General features: G+C 37.9%; 1 protein-coding gene across 4 annotated transcripts in view; it reads right to left on the reverse strand.

Moving 5' to 3' along the window:
* Window positions 1-428: 428 nt before the first annotated feature.
* LOC140458122 (protein kinase C and casein kinase substrate in neurons protein 2-like) overlaps window positions 429-20,835 on the reverse strand; it is a 109,958-nt gene continuing 89,551 nt past the window's right edge. For 3 of the 4 annotated variants that reach the window (XM_072552223.1, XM_072552224.1, XM_072552226.1), the window contains exons 7-11: window positions 18,665-18,785; window positions 10,786-10,913; window positions 8,745-8,852; window positions 6,984-7,174; window positions 429-1,945 (exon numbers count right to left, since the gene is read on the reverse strand). In XM_072552223.1, the coding sequence (XP_072408324.1) occupies window positions 1,833-1,945; window positions 6,984-7,174; window positions 8,745-8,852; window positions 10,786-10,913; window positions 18,665-18,785 (661 nt within the window). In that variant the 3' untranslated portion in view covers window positions 429-1,832. The remainder of the gene's footprint in view (window positions 1,946-6,983; window positions 7,175-8,744; window positions 8,853-10,785; window positions 10,914-18,664; window positions 18,786-20,835) is intronic. The other variant, XM_072552227.1, reaches the window with a different exon arrangement.

Below are 20,835 nucleotides of genomic sequence, written 5' to 3' on the forward strand. Positions count from 1 at the left end.
ACTGGAGCATTGGAAGTTGAGAGGTGACCTTATAGAAGTTTATAAAATAATGAGAGGTATAGATAGAGTTGATGGTAGTTGGCTTTTCCCTAGGATGGGGAATTTCAATTTCTGGATTAGTGGTGCTGGAAGAGCACAGCAGTTCAGGCAGCATCCAAGTAGCTTTGAAATCGACGTTTCGGGCAAAAGCCCTTCATCAGGAATAAGGCACATTTTTAAGGTGATCTGAGAGAGCAATTTAAAAAAAGACATGGCAAATTTTTTGTTTAAACATAGGTTGGTTCACATGTGGAATATTTCAGTGCTGTATGACTATAATCCACTTCACTAAAGCCAGCTACTTATCTAACATTGTACAATACCGGTATTCTTGTTCAACAATGGGAATTGTCCCATTTTGCATTTTAAATCACAAGTCAACATCACTGTTACAACATATAACTTCTAGTTTAATTCTCATTATGAAGATTGATTGGAAGGTTTTACAGAACAAAAATTTACCAAAAAATTGTTTACTTAAAGATGGTATACAATTCACCCGTGCTTAAGAGTGATTACAACCCACTCTTATTTTCCCCACCCTTCATATATATATTATATATATTACACAATAATTTGAATCAGAATATTTTATGACATTGATAAAGCAAAGTATACATCAAAATTTCTTATTTACGTTCACCAGTCCTTAGGTTGAACACAGAATGCAGTAGACATGCTTTTTTCCAATTATCTTTGTTCATGTTGAATGTTTTGTAAGTATAGATGTCTATGTAGTCCTTTCTCTAAAGAATTCAAAGAAATAAATTTGGTGCCGATCTCCAAATTTTTCAAAAGCTCTCTAATTATGAGGAGCAGAAGGGCGTAGTGACAATTGGAAATAAAGAGAATATGTATTCTCTTCAACATTTTCCATTTTTAAGCAGCTCCTTTCCATCCGAAGCTCTTTTTACAAGAATTATAGCATCTCAAATATACATAGAAATCAATCTGTGTATCTAAATTAAAACCTACAAAATGTTAGAATACAGGATGGTTGTATTTTAATGTTGTACTTGATATTTCTATTGAAAACTGACATTAAAGAAACAGATGATTGTAGTATTTAACTAAAAACATCCCAGTGTATCACTGACATGCTAATTACATGCATTGGCTACAAAGTTTTGTAAAGCACAGCAGAGCAGCACAAGGTCTTGTATAGAAGTGATTGAACAGATTTGTACTTCAGAAACAAGTTAAAGCATGGCATGATGTCATTTTCCTTATCTATACTTCATGTTTGTAAAAGAAATAACAGACAAGAGAGTTGAATGCTAAAAGGCTAACTGACAGGTAAATATTGTGAATCTCATGTTTAAAATAAAACTTTTAAAATGGTAACAACAAATACGCCACGCTTTAAAAAATGAAAAATATTGGGGACATTACTTAAATAACATACGAAGACTGCAATAAGTCAAAGACAAACATTTAAAATTAGTATTCAGCATTACACAAGGCAAGTTATTAAATCAATTTTTACAATCCTTTTCTTTATTCAAACTGAAACTTCCACAGCTATTTACTGTGGATTGTATTTAAAACTGTGTCACAGTAATCATTGAAGCTTCGGATAAGAACTTCAAAATACAAGACAGGAGTATATTAAAATGCACATTTTTCACTCCAAAGACAACTAGATTCATCTCATTATAGCAAAGCATTACCAGGAGTAACCATTTTGCCCAATGTAATGAATATGTACATTCTCTACATCAAATCATAATTTTAAGTTGATGTAACAGCATGTTAAAATGTGAAAAATTGCATTCTCTTTGGTTCATTTTGTATCACTGGATCACTTCAACATAATTGGCAGGGTACAAGCCAACTTGTCCATTCTCCAGCCTGCCCTTACACCAGCCCTGCTCATCTTCATCTTCTATCTTTGTTAGTTCATCACCTTTCACAAAAAGATAAATGCATTAGTAAGGATAATGGAACTCAGTGATTTTAAAAATAAAAAAAATGCATTAAGCTTAAACTGTATTCTTCAAGAATTAATTCACTATTAGTTAATCGAATCAAAGTTCAATGAAATGAATAATATAGTACACATCACAGTAAAATTGTTTAAAATGCTTAAAGCAAGTAACGTGTTAAGATATATATTGCATAGGGAAATGTATTATTTTGGTAAAGTTACAGAACTATAACAATTTTAAAAATGTGATATGAATTATTATTAATGTTCTTTTGGTTTCTTAGGATCAACTTTAATCTTGAATACTTGTAAGTTGGGGGTTCTCATTAGCATTGATATTAGTGAACTGAGAACAAAGCAGCATGTTGCTTACAGGAAAAATGTGAAAATGGTGTTGAGAACAGAATTTCTTCTGTTAGAAATGTTTTCAACTGTAATGAATACAGGGTTAGAAAATATGATCAGACTTTATCTGTGGGTTTTAAGATCACTCTAAAAGGTGTTCTATATTTAAATAGTTTAGATTTATTCATTCATTCATTTCCTAATTATTTTGCATAACAAACTTCTGTTCTGTTGTTAAGGAAACATTTCAATCACGTGACTATGCTTCAGTGAATGACCATGTCAACGAAAATGTTTAAAAAAAAACACATGATGATTCAAGCCAGGCATTACTCTAGGATATACCTGTCCAGGATTACTAGCAGCTGGGATTGTTATGTACACTCAGGACAGTAAAGCCATTATGGAGCTCCCCGAATAATCACTCCAAGATATGGTACATCAGTTGGCAAAAATAAAATTGCAGCCAAAAAGTTGCAAATTCCATAAATCTTTTTACAGAGTTTTAAAGAAAGCAAATATTTTGGTAAAATTACAGAACTATAACAATTTTAAAAATGTGATATGAAATACTATTTAATAGTAGATGCCCTATTATTTTCCAAACTTTTCTCAAATCAGTGAATATTCCTTTAAATTGTAAAATTTCTGAAATGGAGTGACATGTGCAGAGGAAAGTGAAGGTGTGTGTGCGTGATTGAGTGAGCGTGCGTGAGAAAGCGCGAGAGCACAATGTGTATGGATTGCGATGGGGATCTGCTGTGCGGGTCAGGTGTGACAGGTGTAGGGGAAGGGGGTGTGCACAAGGAAGAGAGAATACATAAAGAAAAAAATCCCTCCCTATGACATTACTTTTTTTTTCAGGCAAGTTTTAAAAGATCCTGTTTCAATAGGGTAGGTGGATGAGTCAGTGGTGGATAGGTTAACTGATAAGTGGATGACTAGACAGATCATTAGGTGAATGTCAGAATGGGTCAAAAGATGAGTGAGTAAAGTTTTTGGTGTGGGAGTAGTCATTTATGTGTTGAGTTATGCTGCAAGTAATGCTTTTGAGTATGAACGCAGGGAGAAAGTATACATCTAGCCCACTATCCATCACTAAAATCAATGCCGAACACATTCAGAATGTCCTAGGCAATACAAATTATCCTTTCAGAAGTTTCAACTATGTGCATGTTAAGAATTCCACAAGGTCCTGATGCACATCAGGAATGTTATTTCACATTCTGGAGCTCAGAATATTTGAGACAAGAAACCTTTAATATCGTACGTATGGGACATATTGACATGATACAACACCTTATTTAACAATGCTAGCTTCCATGACAAACGTTTCTTGCTACTTAACAGTGAAAAGCAAAAAAAATACATTTTAAATGTTTAAGAAACTTGATTGCCTGTTTGAAATCATGAATCAACGTCTTACATCAGGGCTTTAAATGGTACTGGCTGTGGTCCATTTCAAGGTACAGGTCATTCTGTCATAACGTGCATTTTGTCAACATGAATTCGCTGTAATGCAATTGATGAATTGGGAACACTTTCTGCAGCACGAACTTTTGAAACATGCGCTGGCTGTAACATGATTACAGTTCCAACATTTTACATGCTGTTTCTAAAGCACAGGGTTGCACAAGAATGCAACCGTTGCATTACAGAAGAACTGACTTCAATATGTTACAAATTTGAATAGTTCATATGAAAGCATAGAAAAACTTGCATGAAAAACAAACTGGCACAACAGGGAAACACAATTGAAGACTTTGGTTCTGTTTTATTTTTATCTATTTAACTCTGAAACTGAAGTGTTCATGTTGAATTCCATGAGCATGATAAAACACCTACAACAACCCCGCAATAGAATTGGCACAAATTTAAAGTTGCAGAAGAACAAGTACCAGTATGAACTCATACTGAGCAACTCAGTTAATCCCCATATCTTGCTTTTCCCTATATCTTATATATATTTTTCTTTCAGTATTTACCAAATTCTCATTTAAAAGCTACTATTTATTTCCAACCTGTCAGGCAGCACATTCCAAATCCTGACAATAATCGCATTAAAAATTATTTCTGTCACCTCTGGTTCCTTTGCGATTAAATGTGCCCTCTAGTTATCAAACCTCTAATCACTGAAAACAATTTCTTAATATATTACCTTCCATGATTTTAAACACATCTATTGTATCTTATCTTAACTAGCTCTGCACCAAGAACTATAACCTCAAACCTTGGTAGTATTTCCATGCAAATGTAGTCCCTCAACTCTGGTCTTCTTCTAAGGAGGTGCTCTTTTTTTGCTAAATTTTGGTGACCAAAGTTTGACAAAATCTTCCAACTTGGGCTTAACTTGCATTTTCTGTACATTTAATATGCCTCTGTTTTTGTACTTTATAAAGCCCAAAATTTCATATACTTTATGAACTTTGTTAACCAGTGCTATCACCTTCAAACATAATTGTACCAACACTGCCCAGCATCTCTTTTCTTGCATTCCTATAAGATTGTTCTATTTAGCTTGTATTTTGTCATTCTTCCTATCAGAATGCACTTTTTTTAAAACAATAAAAGTAATTTGCCATACATCCACACATTTCACTAAGTTGGCTTGGAGTCAATCACTGTCTTCTTTCCTGTTTACAACACTTGGAAATTTACTATCAACCTGTATGCAAATTCTGAATTTGTGCCTTCTAATTACAAGCCATTAATGTATATTAGAACCTGCTGTGATCCTAGTCATGGCATCGCACCCACTGTCCATCTTCCTCCAGTCCAAAACACAATGATTTACCAGAAATGTTTTCTGTTTCTCAATCAACTTTGTATTCCATAGATTTCTACTTCCTTAACAGTTATTAAGTAATATGAAACATTTTCCAAAAGGTCATCTTCTCAATCCTCATCCATCTTTTCTGTTATCAAAAACTCAATCAAATTAGCCAAACATGATTTGTACTCAATAAATCCATACTGAAAACAAAAAATGACAGCATGTCAGACAGCATTCATAGAGAGAAAGCAAGATAACATTTGAGTCTAGATGACTCTTCAGAGCCCTGAAGAGTCATCTAGTCTCAATGTTATCTCACTCTCTCTTCAGATGCTGCTGACTTGCTGTGATTTTCACCATTTTTTGTTTTCATTACAGACTCCAGCATCTGCAGTAATTTGCACCTCAACAAATCCACAGTTGTTCTCCACTGTAAGTCTATACTTGTACAAGTGGCTGTTAACTTTCTGCTGAACTACTGTGTCTAAAAGTATGTATGCCATCAACATTAAATCAAGCTAGCCTGTAGGTGCCAGGTTTATCTTTCTTTTCTTTTTTGAGCAAAGATGTAACTTTTGGTGTTCACCAGTCCTCTGGCATCATTGAAGCAAGTTTGGAAGATTATAGCCAGCACTTCCGCAATTACTGCCCTTTTTTCTTTCAGTCATCCAGATCAGGTAACCAACTGAAGCCTTTCAAATACATATTCATTTTTATCTCATCCAATATTTTGCCAACATCCTCATTTATTGTGATTTTAGCAAAGACATACAATCTAGATTCATTCAGAGATCGACTTTCTAAAAAGTGGCAGGCTTTTAAATTCAACCAAACATCTCAAAATGCTAAAACAAAAGCAATCATCTCTCTAACCACCGATTCGGAGCATCTTTCCTACTACAGACCAATTGAAAATAAACGAGGTAAAAACAATAACTGCAGATGCTGGAAACCAGATTCTGGATTAGTGGTGCTGGAAGAGCACAGCAGTTCAGGCAGCATCCAAGTAGCTTCGAAATCGACGTTTCGGGCAAAAGTCCTTCATCAGGAATAAAGGCAGTGAGGCTGAAGCGTGGAGAGATAAGCTAGAGGAGGGTGGGGGTGGGGAGAAAGTAGCTTAGAGTACAATGGGTGCCTGATGAAGGGCTTTTGCCCGAAACGTCGATTTTGAAGCTACTTGGATGCTGCCTGAACTGCTGTGCTCTTCCAGCACCACTAATCCAGAATCTGGTTTCCAGCATCTGCAGTCATTGTTTTTACCTCGTTGATTTTAACCCTACTGCGAATCCTCTTGCAAGGATGCCTGCCTTGAAGAAGTTTTCCTCCTCTATCTACAAGAATCTCAGGGAGTCCCTCTCCTACTGTAACTCCCAGGTCATTTCCTCTGTCCTGAAGCTGTTCAACCATGTCGTGAAACAAACTCGCTACCACAGCCACATTCGCTTCAACAGTTTCCTCATTTTCCCTTCACCCCCCCCCCCCCCCCACCCTAGTTCTAAACTTCCAGCTCAGTAACTATCCCCTTGACTTGTCCGGACTTGTCCTACCTGCCTTTCTTCTTTTCCACCTATCCACTCCACCCTCTCTTCCTTGACCTATCACCTTCATCCCCTCCCCCACTCACCCATTGTACTCTATGCTACTTTCTCCCCACCCCCACCCTCCTCTAGCTTATCTCTCCACGCTTCAGGCTCACTGCCTTTATTCCTGATGAAGGGCTTTTGCCCAAAATGTCGATTTCGAAGCTACTTGGATGCTGCCTGAACTGCTGTGCTTTTCCAGCACCACTAATCCACAATTGAAAATAAAAACTACTCTAATAACGCCCACAACATGTAGTTCTATGATTCAGGATTAAAACTACACAGATTCAAGTTTTTAAATATAATGGATACTCACCAGCTTTAAAACTAAGCTCATCATGCTCTTGACCTTCATAATCATACAATGCTCGCACTCTGACTTCTGATCCTGAATGGTCTTCTTCAAAAGGATTGTCACCATTTGTTTCATCAGTGTTGAAGGGATTGTTTGTTTCATCGTCTGACCATTCTGTGGTGTAATTCTGGTTCTTCTCATAGCTGCTAACACTGAATTCCAAAGTATAAAAAGTTACTACAGTTGCAATTGAATTACTAACCTTCTGAAGATTGTACTTCTTCCAAATCAATTGAAATGAACTTTTAAAATTAGATCACTGTCCATACAAGCTAATTTTGATCAGATTAAAAATAGAGGATGAGGTAATGTAATGGTACTTCAACATCCGTAGTAGACAAGTTGAGACTGGTCATCACAAATTCTAACCCCTGCTGTATTCACAGGAAAGGGTGGTCAGACATTATCATGTAGAAGTGAAAACTCAACAAAAAGCTCTATGAAAGTAAGGAGAATCACTCTGGTCACTTTTGGCTACTTGGTTTCACGGCTTGGAGTAGGTTACCAGACTCCCACAAGGGCAAACTCTTGACCACAAGATAGAATTTTGAAGAGTGTGCACCACAGGTTCACAAGAATGATACTGAGGCCTACAGGAATAAGTTATGATGGTAGTTGTACAAACCTGGCCTTTAATACCTTTGAAGGTTGGGGTGGTGATCTAATGGAGGTCATTAAAATGAGAAAAGGATTCAACAGAACAAATACGGTATTATTGTCATTACCACTTGTCTGGTGGAGAAATCCAGAATAAGAAGTCACAATCTTCAAGTTAAGATCTAGGTCATTTAGGAGTAAAATTAGTCAGTACTTTTCCCACCCAAAGGCTAGTGGAAAACTCACTCTTTTGATAAGCTATGGATACTAAGACCATTTTCAAGCCTGAAATAACTAAGTAATGGTGCTGACTGATGTGAAATGAAGGTGGGTAAATTAAGTTGAAGTACAAATCGGCTGTAATCTATTACAATGGTGAACAGGTTTGAGAGACTGAACAACCTATCCATAATTTTAAATATTCATGTGAAAAATAGGACTTCAAGATAATGAGAAGTTAACTATCTGACCTAATGAATAACCATGGGGGCAGGGGAGAAAAATGGCAGAAAACATGGAGACTGAGAAAAACAGGGAAATAAAATCACATTTTTAGATGTGTTGATTTACTTCAATGTCAAACTAGGTTTTTAAAATGAAATCAAAGATGAACAGAAGCTATTTTTTATGTACATGCCCAATATGAGTATTAAGACAACATTATTCATTATTTCATTCTTCAAATCTAGTGAGGAGCACAAAGACAGCAGTAATTCTTGCCCTCTCCTCCCACCCAGCTGATTAGAGTTTCTTTTTAAAAAAAAAGAACGTTTCAAGCTTTTGTTTTCATATTCGGCATGCAAACACACAATGACTGTTCAAATGCAGGAAAGTAACAGATTGCACAAGATTAGAAAAGCTAAAGGAATCAAGATAATTACGAAAACATTAAGCTGTTCATCAATATTAGAGAAAAACATGAACAGGTAAGTGTAAAGATACTAAATCTGTAAGTAAAATTTGTTTCAAGGAAAGAAAAGTATATTTAGAGCTCTTTGGAACATTGAACCACACTGCACAAATCCATGCAATAGTCAGTACACTGATTGGGTGGAACCTAGAATAAGGAAACATGAAGCAACAGCATGAAATCATGAAATTCATCAAAAACAATCTTTCACCAACTTTTTGGTTATTGCGTTCTCCTTCTCATTGACAGGCTTGCCATTCTCCTCTTCCTCAAATGGATTACAACTGGAACGTATCGAGTTAGTAGTACTCCGGACACTAAGACTGCCATTTGGGAAATAACATCATTAAGAGCATAGTCTTTACACAATGAAATTCAATGAATACTGTAATTTATCAGCTGATATAAATGAAATTAGTTATGCCAATAACCCACTTCATAAATCATGTTTGTTTAAAAAACATTGCTGTACTTTGTCTAAAGACAAAAAAGGTTACCTGAACAACACAGGAGATCCTATAACAGCAAAATGTCTTGCTGATTAATACAAATCTGCAAATTAGGTTTGCTCCTGCAGCCTTTTTAATATCAATAAATACTCTGGCAGAAAAAGTTTGGTATTCCTGGTTCAAAAATTTTACTTGCATTACATATTTTAATCAAATTTCAGTTATTTAACCAAACTTTTTTTAAAAGAAATTTAGAAAAGTGATCCACCATCAAGTGATTTCAATGTAAATTTTGTGTGACTTCATTCCAACCAGTGTGGCCTTGTTCACAGCAAGAAGCTCACTGGATGTTTTGATTTTCCAAGCCACATATGCTGGTGAAGGGCCTTTATTTTCTAAGTTTGATTCAGGCATCAGCAGCAATCCTGCACCAGTCATAAAACTGTTATTTGAAAACTCTGGTTAGTCAAGCAATACACCATGACTTTTGAAATTGTAGAATTCAGCACACTAATAATTTTAATAATGAACTGAGAACCATTTGCTGCAAAAGTAAACAGAACTATAAAAACCCCAATTGAGATGTATCTCAAAATTATCAATAAAACTAATAAAAACTGAAGCATGAATCTTCATTGCAAAATAATCAGGTTCTATTTAATTGGGAGAGACTGAAACAATTAGACTTCATTATAAAACTTTTATTCATAAGCATTGCATAATTTGATACAAAACTCTGATGTTTAACTATTACATGGCCGCTTTGTCAGATGTAACAATGTACCAACTTTCATCACAGCTACCTGCTACCATTCCCCTTTTATTAGGAGTGTCGTCTTAAGCAGCTCAATGATCCAACTCTGCCTTCTCCTGAAGTTGGAGAAAGTGAGGACTGCTGAAGCTGGCGATCAGAGTTGAAGAGTGTGGTGCTGGAGGGGCTTGGCCAATCGGGCAGCGCCTGGGGAGCGGGAGCGTCGTTGTTTCAGGCCCTTCATCAGGATCCTGGTGGGGTGCTCATGCTCGACACGGCGGCGCTCCTGCTTCTCGGATGCTGTCTGACTGGCTGTGCTTTTCCAGCGCCACACTCTTTGACTTCTCCTGAAGTCGCCTGGCCTCTTGAGCTATGGTCTTCAGTCATTTTGATTTACTCCATATGATACCAAGAAGTGGCTGAAGGCCATAGCTCAGAGGCAACACCTCCACAGCAGTTACCTGCCTCCAATGCTGAGTTTGGTTTTGACAGGGCAACTCTTTCCCCTGACCTCATTACAGCTTTGGTTCAAACGTGAACTCAAGATGAAAGGTGAGAGTGACTGCCCTTGAGATCAAGGAGTGCAGGTGGCTGTCCCTTGGTTGAAGTCATTCCTAGCACACTGGAAAACAGTTGTTTGCTGGAGTCATCCATCTCAGTACCAGGACATCACACAGGAGTTCCTTATTGAGCTTCCTTCCATCATAGACAGAGACTATTTCCCAGGGCAGAAATGGCTAACACGAGGGGTCATAGTTTTAAGCTGGTTGGAGGCAAGTATGGAGGGGATGTCAGAGGTGGGTTCTTTACACAGACAGTTGAGAGAGCATGGAATGCATTTCCAGCAGCAGTTGTGGAAGCAAGGTCATTGGGGACATTTAAGAAACTGCTGCACATGCATATGAAATTTGAGGGTGCATACATGAGGATCAATGGTTGGCACAACATAGTGGGCTGAAGGGCCTGTTCTGTGCTGTACTGTTCTATGTTTTATGTACACCATTTGTTATGTCTCCTGCAAAAGTAGCAATATACTTGAAATGTTGAATCTCTTACCTGTTAGCTTTGGACGACTGGGATGCTTGATCTCCTGTCTGACTGATACTAGTTAATGTCACGCCATCCCCAGTCTTTTTAGGTTTCTCCCTCCTACTGAGTGTACGATTGAGGTCTGCACACCATTCCTGTTTATTTATGGAGATAAAGAATATAATAGAAACACAGAATTTTATGGCTGCAATGTTGTTGCGGTCTCTAAGTATTGCCTACAAATAGTAAACATTTAAAAAGATTAAAATTAGGGGCAATTTTAACAGGTGAAATAATACTTACTTCATCCTGATAAATGTGAGCCAGAATAGACGTCAGAAGAAAAGGTTACAAAATGTAGTACTATCTTGGCTACTGCCATATGTCTTGCATTTTAAAATGTCAATATATCGTATGCCACGCTGTTAAGGTTTGCTACATTCAATTTAGTCTTTTATTTATGACTAAAACGTATGACACACATAAAACAGCTTGAACCCTTGCAATAGCTCAAGGCTTTAAAAATTCGTTCTTACAGGTTTTATTAACATGCCAGAACAGACTAATGTATTGGATCAGACAATGTTGAGCCATGGTAGAATGAATTGTGGACAGAGTTCAAGACAGAAAGCAAAGTGGAAATAAAGGGCGGTTATTGAGAGTCCAGAAGATGGGACTGGTGCTCCACAAGGGTCAAAAGGAACAAAGGGTTTCAGAGTACAAATACATAAAGCTTGCAAATTGCACCACAGGTTTGCAGGGACACAAAATTCCACTCAGAGATGCCAATGGTTCCTGTTGATCCAAATTGCTAAGACAGTTTTAAGATCATTTTAAGAGTTATTCATTAGCAAATGTTAAAATGTGTTATAGTCTACAGTTCATTTACAGAAGATATTACCTCCTATAAAAATCCAACTTGCAAGTTCTCAGGAATAAAACAAAGCAATATATTCTGCCTCTAACAGCATTAAGATATCTAAACCACTTGATGGGAATGTTATAAAGCAAAATATGATATTCTGTCACAGACATCTTACAGATTAAAATAGCTTAGTCAAAGCTAAAAGTTTTAAGCGAATTTTAAAAGGAAGAAAAGATGCATTGTAGCAATATGGTTTAGGAAATGTCCAGTGCTTAGAATCACGCAAGTTGAAGGAGCAGCCAACTTGATTAATTCTGTTCCAGTCATTCAAGAAATGACTGAAGATGCTGGATGTTGCAAAGGCTATGGGTCCTGACAATGTTCTGGCAATATGCTGAAGACTTTTGCTCCTGAATTTGTCCTACTAGCCAAGTTATTCCAGTACAGCTAAGACGTTAGTATCTGACTGACATTGTGGAAAATTGCCCATGTATGTCTTTTAAACAAAAAGACAAATCGAATTACCGCCCGATCAGTGTACTCGATCATCAATGTAGTAGAAGAAGGGGTTATCAACAGCACTGGCTTAGTTGCTCACTATGATCCAGTTTGGATTCTGTCATGGTCACTCAATTCCTGACCTCAATCATTCAAACAAGTGTCAAAAGACCTGAATTTCAGAAGTAATAGAGGGACTGTCCTTGACATCAAGTTCCATTTACCAAAGGTGTTATCAAGGAGCCCCAGCAAACTTCAGAATCAAAGCTAATCAGGAGAAACTCTATTGGTTGGAGCCATACTTAGCACAAAAGGAAGATGGCTATGGTTGTTGGAGGTCAGCCACCTCAACTCAAGAACATGACTGTTGGAGTTCCTCAGGATAGTATCCAGGCCCACCCATTTTTCAGGCAGCACAGAGTCATCAGCTGAAGGAGGATGGTATGTGACAAACAGCAAGTTTTCTTGCCCATGTCTCACCTGATGCCAGGAGACTCATTGTATCCACAGTCAATGCTGAGGACTCCCAGTCCAACTCCCTCCTGACTGTTTACCACTGTATTGCCACCCCTAAGCTGGTGGAACAGAAAAGGACAAGACATGGCAGCATGGCAACAAAGTGGTTAGCACTGCTGCCTTTCAGTGCCAAGGATTCAGAAAGTTCAACTCTAACCTCAGGCAACTGACTGTATGGAGTTTTTCTCTCAGTATCTGTGTGGGTTTTCCATGGGGTGCTCAGTTTCCTGCCGGTCCAAAAACGTGCAAGTTAGGTGGATTGGCTACGCTAAATTGCCGCATACTGTCCAGGGATTTGCAGGCTAGATGGATTAGCTATGGTAAATGCAGAGTTATGGGGATGGTGGCAGTGATGTTGGTGGGAGAGGTTGGAGATGGGTCTGGGTCAAATGTTCTTTGGAGGGTCAGTGCCAATGTGACGGGCCAAGTGGCTTCTATCGGCACTGCAGGGACTCTATGACATATCCAGGAGTGGTGATGGTGGTGTATGGGACATTGTCTATAAGGTATGATTCTGAGAGTATGACCATGTCAGGCTGTTACTTACCTCATCTGAGATAACTCTCCTAATTATGGCACTAGCCCCCAGATGGTGGTTATACGGTTGTTTTTTCTAGTGCTGAGGTCAATGCCAGGTGGTCCATCTGGTTTCATTTCTTTTTGAGACTTTGTAGCAATTGTTACAACTGTATGGTTTGCTAGGCGATTTCAGAGGGCAGTTGAGAGTCAACTACATTGCTGTGCATCTGCACTCACACATACACCAGACCAGGTAAGGATAGCAGTCTCCTTCTCTAAAGGACATTAGCAAACCAGGTGCATTTTTCCGACAACTGACAGTGATCATTAGTCTGTTAATTCTACCTATTTACTGAATTCAAATTCCATTGTTTGCCATGGTAGGATTCAAACATGGGTCCCCAGACCTTTGCCTGAGTTTCTGGATTAACAGTCTTGCAATAATACCACTAGGCAATCAGTTCCCCTTATTGGTGAGCAATTTAAGAGGACTATGAACAAAAGGAGGCAGATGGGAGAAATACAACTGCTCTTTGTAACAGCTGGCAAGTTTCTAAGATTCTATGATCCTGAGCTATTTTACCACCAAAAACCTGGTGATTCTCAATATAAAAACTATACAACATCGCGTTTTACAGAGACTAGCAATTCACACTTGTGTAACATGCAATTATATGCAAGCATGCTTTGTAAGCACTTTGAAACAGGCACAGCAATAATGCTTATTGCAATCATACACTTATCAAGAAAGCATGCAATTTCAAACAAAAATAATAAAAAATACATAAATCACTTCTTAAAATGCACAGAAACAATTAAAAAGCACTTGGAACTCTTACATTTGTCCCCAGATTCAGTTGTATTCAAACTTACTGTGTCTGTTCTATTGTAGTGACTGAGGATAGATTAAAAATTTGTAGGATTTACATTACAGCAGGGATATCAACTATTATGCTTCTGAAGACCCCACCCATGTTAAAAATTCCAGAGACCCTCTACAATTTAAATTGTTTTCTATATAAATATGTCCTCAAATCTACTCTATGTACCAGACCACAGCTGCCAAAACACAAAACATACTGGTTTATCTATTCCATTCACTTACTCTCCCCACTTGCATCTCTGCCTCAAACCCCCAACTCTCACCACTTGTTCCTCACACATCAGCCAGTCCCAGTCCTCAGCATTTTTCCCCATCTTCAGTAATTTTATAACTAATAAAAGAGAAATCACAAAGACAATTGAAAACTTCAAAGCAAAATCAAAATGCTGGAGAAACCCAGTAGGTCTGGCAGCATCTGTAGAGAGAGAGTCTACTGACCCTTTTTCAGAACTGGTACCAGTTAGGGAAAGGTGGTATATATGCTGAAGGTGGGGTTAGGTGGGGGTGGGGTTAGGTGGGGGTGAGGTTAGGTGAGGGGTAGGAAAGACAGTGATTGGAGGAAAGAGCAGCTTGTTAAAGATAGAGAATCACGAGCACATGACATAGAACAAAGAGAACAAAGAAAATCTACAGCCCAGGAACAGGCCCTTTGGCCTTCCAAGCCTGAGCCGATTCAAAACGTACTGTCGAAACCTGTCGGTCAATTCCTAAGCATTTGTATCCCTCTGCTCCCCACCTACTCATACATCTGTCCAGAAGCATCTTAAATGAATCTATCGTGCCTGCCCCCACCAACTCTGGTGGCAACGTGTTCCAAACGCCCACCACCCTGTGTGTGAAGTACTTGCCGTGTGTATCCCCCTTAAACTTTTCACCTTTCACCTTGTTATTGAATCCTTCACCCTGGGAAAAAGCTTGTCTCTATCCACCTTATCTATACCCTTCATGATTTTGTAAACCTCAATCAGGTCCCCCCTCAATCTCCTTTTTTCTAGTGAAAATAAACCTAACCTACTCAAACTCTCTTCATAGCCTGAGAGTACGAGAGAGCGACAGTCTGCGCGTGCGAAAGAAAGAATGACAGGGAATCAAAGGGTGCAGCCTTCAGGACTCATAATTGAGTTCAATAATTTTAGAACCTGAACACCTTCTATGCCCTTTACCCATCCCAAACCCCAGGCCCTATCATGACAGGGACTGCTTTCAACACATCCAACCATTATCATCTTTGCTCTTCCCCCAGCTTACTATCATCCATCCTTTTTTCTATCTAATTGTTGTTCTCTCTCTCTAGGCTCCAGATCTGCCAATCCACTCATCACCACCTTTCCCCATCCCCACGGTTTCAAAATACATACTTAGCTACTATCAGTTTGGAGATAGTGACAACTCTGCATTCCCTCGACAGATGCTGCTAGACTCACTGAGTTTCTCCAGAAATTGTTTTTGTTTCAGATTTCCATCATCTGCAGTCCTTTAGTTCACTTTAAAGGCTTATCCTTTTTTCTTCTACCAAATGCTAATAGCGGTCATTATGTCAACGTGTTATTTCTGGGAACTCCTAGAACATCCTGCATGGTTGAATTTCTAACTGGAGCCAACACAGTGTGAACAATCAATCCATTTGCAACTCTTCCTCTCACAAATCAAAATTATGACCACAAGACATTTGGTCAGAGGAGGAGAATGAATGAGATTAGTCACCACACAGCAACCAGTACGCTTGAAACTATATTACACTGTGACTAAACACTTCAAAGACAGGCCAGAAAATGGAGGATCATGTTAAACAGTTCAGAAGTTGCAGTGTTACTGGATGTAACAGTTCCCTCGTATTGGCGCCAGTTACCTGCCCCTTGCAGATGGTGCCTGTTATCTTGACCCATCTTCACTGACAATCATAACAAAAATGGAGCAACAATGCCCAAATTTGAAATGAGACTGATGTACATGTAAACACAGAACTCTACTGACCAATTTCAATGATTACAGGACACTTGAACAGAATAAGCTGCAGTTGCTGCTGGTGACATATGGCAGTGAGGACAGAGAGAGAGAGAGAGAGAGAGAGAGAGAGAGAGAGAGAGAAGGGTGAAAGTAAAAGATCAACTCTCCCAATTAACCTACAGCAGTGAGGAAACAACCATTTCAGCAGCATGACTTTTGGACAAATATAGGGAAGGATAAGTTTTCCATATCTTAAGAACAAAAATGTTCGTTACACATATTTGGAAAACATTTCTAACCTGTTCATCAAAGACACAAGCTGTAGCATGGATTGGAAAATTTCCTTTGTGTGTAATATTGCTCAAACCTTTGCTATTATTTGAGTGTTAGATAATCTCTTTTAAAAAGTTTCCTTGAAATAAAAGCAAATGGAATTTACGGAATTTGATTAATCTAACTTTATCCTTTCACTTAGAATGATATTAGAATGCTGATTTGAATGTGCAGAATTGGTTACTTGTTAAGTATATTTCATATAGATTTTCTTGGAAACTGTAAAAAACGTTTCAAGTACTCTGACAATCCACTCATGGGCACTGAATTTAACATAACATTGTTCCAAATAAATGCCCATTGACTTTGGAATGGACACACAGAATCCCTCCAGTGTGGAAAGTAGGCCATCTAGCCCATTGAGTTTGCAGTGACCAACTAATGGGCATCCCACTCAGACCAGACACCTATTCTATCCCCATAACCCCACATTTACCATGGCTAATCCACATATCCTGCACATCCCTAGTCACTGCAGACAATTTAGCATGGCCAATCCTGTTAACCTGCACATCTTTGAATGTGAGAGAAAAGCAGAACACCTGGCAGAAACCCACACAGACACAGGAGAATGTGCAATTTCCACACAGTCATGCAAGGCTGGAATGGAACTTGGGTACCCAGTCCTGTGAGGCAGACCACTGAGCCACTATGCCACTCCTTTAGTCTGTTTATAATATTAGGGCATCACCTCCCCGTGTCAGAGAATATGTTAAAAAAAACTTGAAAAACATGTTTGCCTTCACTATCTGCCCAACACCTACGTTATCAACAAAGTAACTAGTAAGATCTAGCGACAGTCAAATATAGATCAAAACATTCGCTTTTTAAAAATTAAAACTACAGGCAGCTTCTACCAATGTAGCAGGAGTACAGGAGTAAACTACTCCTTGAACCTGTTCTGCCATTCTAGATCATGGTCAATCACCAATTTATTCTCTGATGTCACTTTTTTTTCAATAAATCTCCTGATTTCAGAGTAGAGCATACTCAAAATTTAGTTGCCACCACCCTTCAAGATAGAGAATCCTGAAGATTCACTAGACTCGAGCGAAAAATTCCTCATTTTAATTAGATAGTCATCGAGATGTACAGCACGGAAACAGACCCTTTAGTCCAACTCGTCCATGCTGACCAGATATCCTAAACTACTCTAGTCCCATTTATTCAATTAGCAGACTAACTTGCTACTTAATAACAAGTTACCATTCCAAATGCATGATGCCAGGCATGAATTCAAGGATTCAGATGAATGACAACTTTGTATTTCCAAAACATCTTTAACACTAAATAAAATCATTCATAGGGGCATAGTCAGGAGTCAGTAATCAATTACATTAATGATGGGACTGGAGACATGATTCAAACTGGTTGAGATCACACTTATGGAGGATTTATGCAAAATGAGAAACAGCCAAGAAAGCTCAAGTCTACTTGAATCTAAAGTTAACAAAATCCAAATATTCACGTTTCAATGGCAAATATGCTGAGGAAAGGCCGGAAATGAATGATGGAGGGGAGTGTGTTGAAAGCTCAGCTTATGGTCAGTTAAGACACTGAAGTTGCAAACAGTCTGGTTCAGCTCATTGCAACAGCCAGGGACAGAAATGAAATTGGTGACAAAGGAACAGACTTGCAACCAAAGCCAATAGCTTCAGTCTTTCTAATTTTGGTTTGGAAAGCACTGCAGCTATTCCAGAACTAGATACTGCAGGCACAGTTTAATAACACAGAAGCTTTTGAATAGGAAAGAGGTATAAAGCAAAACTTGGTATTGTCAGCATATATGTGGAACCTGAAGTTTTCATGCTATTTCATTAATGTAAATTAGAGTCGAAATAGGAGAGTTTAAAGATACTTTCAGTGTTCCCCATGGTTGTAAATATAAAAGGTTTTCTATTTTTACACAAATAAATTGTTGATTGTTTCCATCTATTTTTATTTGTACTTGGTTTCTTTTAAAAAGATATTTTAATGATTTAATTTTTAATCATCAAAGAATATCACAATACAATTGAATTGTGACAAATTACATCATTACTGAATAGTGCAGTACAAGTACCATTAGTCCTAAATTAAGTGGCAATAAGGAAAGTCATAGGAATGACATGAACAAGCAAAGCAAAAGAGATTCTATTTAAATTAAGCATTATAGAAAAATAATTGCCATTAGAATAAGCACCTCTGAGAATGCTGAGTAACTGAAATACTCTTGCTCCAAATAATGCACTGTAACAAACATGAACTCTGTATATAACTGCAATTAGCTACTATAATGAAAACCACAAATGGATGGAGCAGGTAAACTTCTAACTTTGCTCCTGGATTCAATTAGTTTGTCATACCTCAAATTGTGGCCAGTTCATGGGCATTCCTGGACCATGTGCACAGTTGAACCATTTAAGATCTTCCTTAGCATCTGCTGACTTAATAGACTGTTCCAGCTCTTGATATATAGTGTTATAACTTTGAAAACAAAAGAAAAAAGCTTAAATGTCTAAAAATGCATATTTGAGTTTACATCAACTAATAAAAATAAAAGGTTGTACTATTTTAGCCATATATGTACAGGACTACTGCAATATTTACGTGAAGTTTGATTTCTCACCCTTGAGCATCCCTTACCTGCTCCAACATACACATACCATTTGAGAGGGCATACATAAAAATGTATTTGAAAATCTACTTTTGTAACAGAACATTGAAGAATTAACAAATTTTTTCTCAAAACTACAAAGAAATTAGTGTTGAATTAAAAATTATTCTAAGCTCCTCTAATTTATGATTCTTGGTACAACTCAGAACAAACTTTTCATGCAATCTAAAAGATTGTTCTTCTGCTGGTTGTAAAGAGATTATGAAATGAGGTCATGAACTACCAAGAAAACTAATTTCCTCAGGTCTTGTACCTTTAATGCTTACACCTAATGGTCAAAATTACTTTGTTTCACCCTCTCAAGTTCTACAAAAGTCTGCCCAGGCTGTTTCCTGGCTTCCAATTCTGCCTGGAAGGTCAGAGGTCAACTCAGAGAGAATAAGGTTAATGCGATGTCAATCTATGGAAGCCTCTTTCAGAAGCAAGGCACAAATCTCACGAACTCTAACTATCAACCTGTTTTGCATTGGCAATCCATTTTTCTACTGGCCATGCATCTGCTTCAAGGTCTTTTGAAAAGAGAAAGAAATTGTCTCATAGGCTTCTTGCTCCCCAACTGATTCCAGATACCAAAGCACTCTTAATCTATTCATTGTTCAAACAGCCCCAGGGCAGGTCTACAGCAGAATAAGCAGCTATTGTGGTCAAGTAATTTCTAGAATGCCCGATTTGAAAAACATTCTTCACAGTGGTCATGATCTCACTGAAAGGCAGAGCAGACTCAATGGACCGAATGGCCTACTTCTGCTTTGCCACCTTTCGTTGCGCATTCAAAGAAACTCAGGCATTTCCACGAAAGGTGAAATAAAACAATTTTTACACTGTCATTGAAAACTTAAGTCACTCAACAAATATTAAATATGAAACAATGCCACAATTGGGAAACACTATGACATATGGAAACCAATCTCTTTAATAGATTTTCCAAGAGACAGTCGACAAAGGCAGACCCAGTGAAAATGAAGATTTAATATGAGAAGTAAAGAAAACCACAAATCTACAGAAATTGCTGAAACTTGCTCCAAGCACTGGGGAACAACAGCCAAAAGCAATGCCAAGATATAAAGGAAAAAGTGAAAACTAAAAAAAAAGGCTAGAGTTTCAGAATGCAGTATAATCACTCCATATTATATGTGGATTTGCGACCAGCAGATCCACTTACTCGCAAGGTTAGCCCCAGACCTATTGTTTTCTGTTGACAGCCCTGATAGATCTTATGGTTCTTCGCAGTAAGTTGGGAATTTCCATTATAGTGGTATCCTCGTTTTTCTGTTGTGCAAGTCCATGCCCCTACCCACTGTGGATATCAGAATTTGGTGTATTAATGGGGATTCAATAACAAGAGTGGCCTGAATCAACCTCCTTGGTGCTGGAGTAAGGAACATAATGAAATCGTACATAATGGAAATATTAATAGTCATATGACAACTGTGGATAGTTAAAGAATTAACACTTCAGTGTTTTGATGAAATATCATTGAAAAGTTAGAAATCTAATAGATATTAAGTACAGCAGCAGGGGGAGTGAAGAAAATGGAAGGTTTGCATTAGGTGGAAGGCAGGAGAAAATAAGTGACAAAAGAGATGATTGTGCAAGGCGAAAGGAGATTTTTTACAGTTTGAGTAAAGAAACAACAGTCGAATCTGACGTAAACAGTATAAAACGTTTAAATAGAAATAGCAGAATCATTGCCAACAGTTGAAAAACCTGCAGGCAGCAGTTACAATATGAAATTGCTCAACTCAACATGGAGTATGGAAGACTAAAGCACCTGATTAAAAGATGTGGCCCTGCTCCTCAAGCTTACAATGAGCTTCAGTGGAACAATGTAGGTGATCAATGATAGAGATGGGAAGTGGG

Source organism: Chiloscyllium punctatum, chromosome 32, assembly GCF_047496795.1.
Source record: "Chiloscyllium punctatum isolate Juve2018m chromosome 32, sChiPun1.3, whole genome shotgun sequence".
Taxonomy (NCBI): domain Eukaryota; kingdom Metazoa; phylum Chordata; class Chondrichthyes; order Orectolobiformes; family Hemiscylliidae; genus Chiloscyllium; species Chiloscyllium punctatum.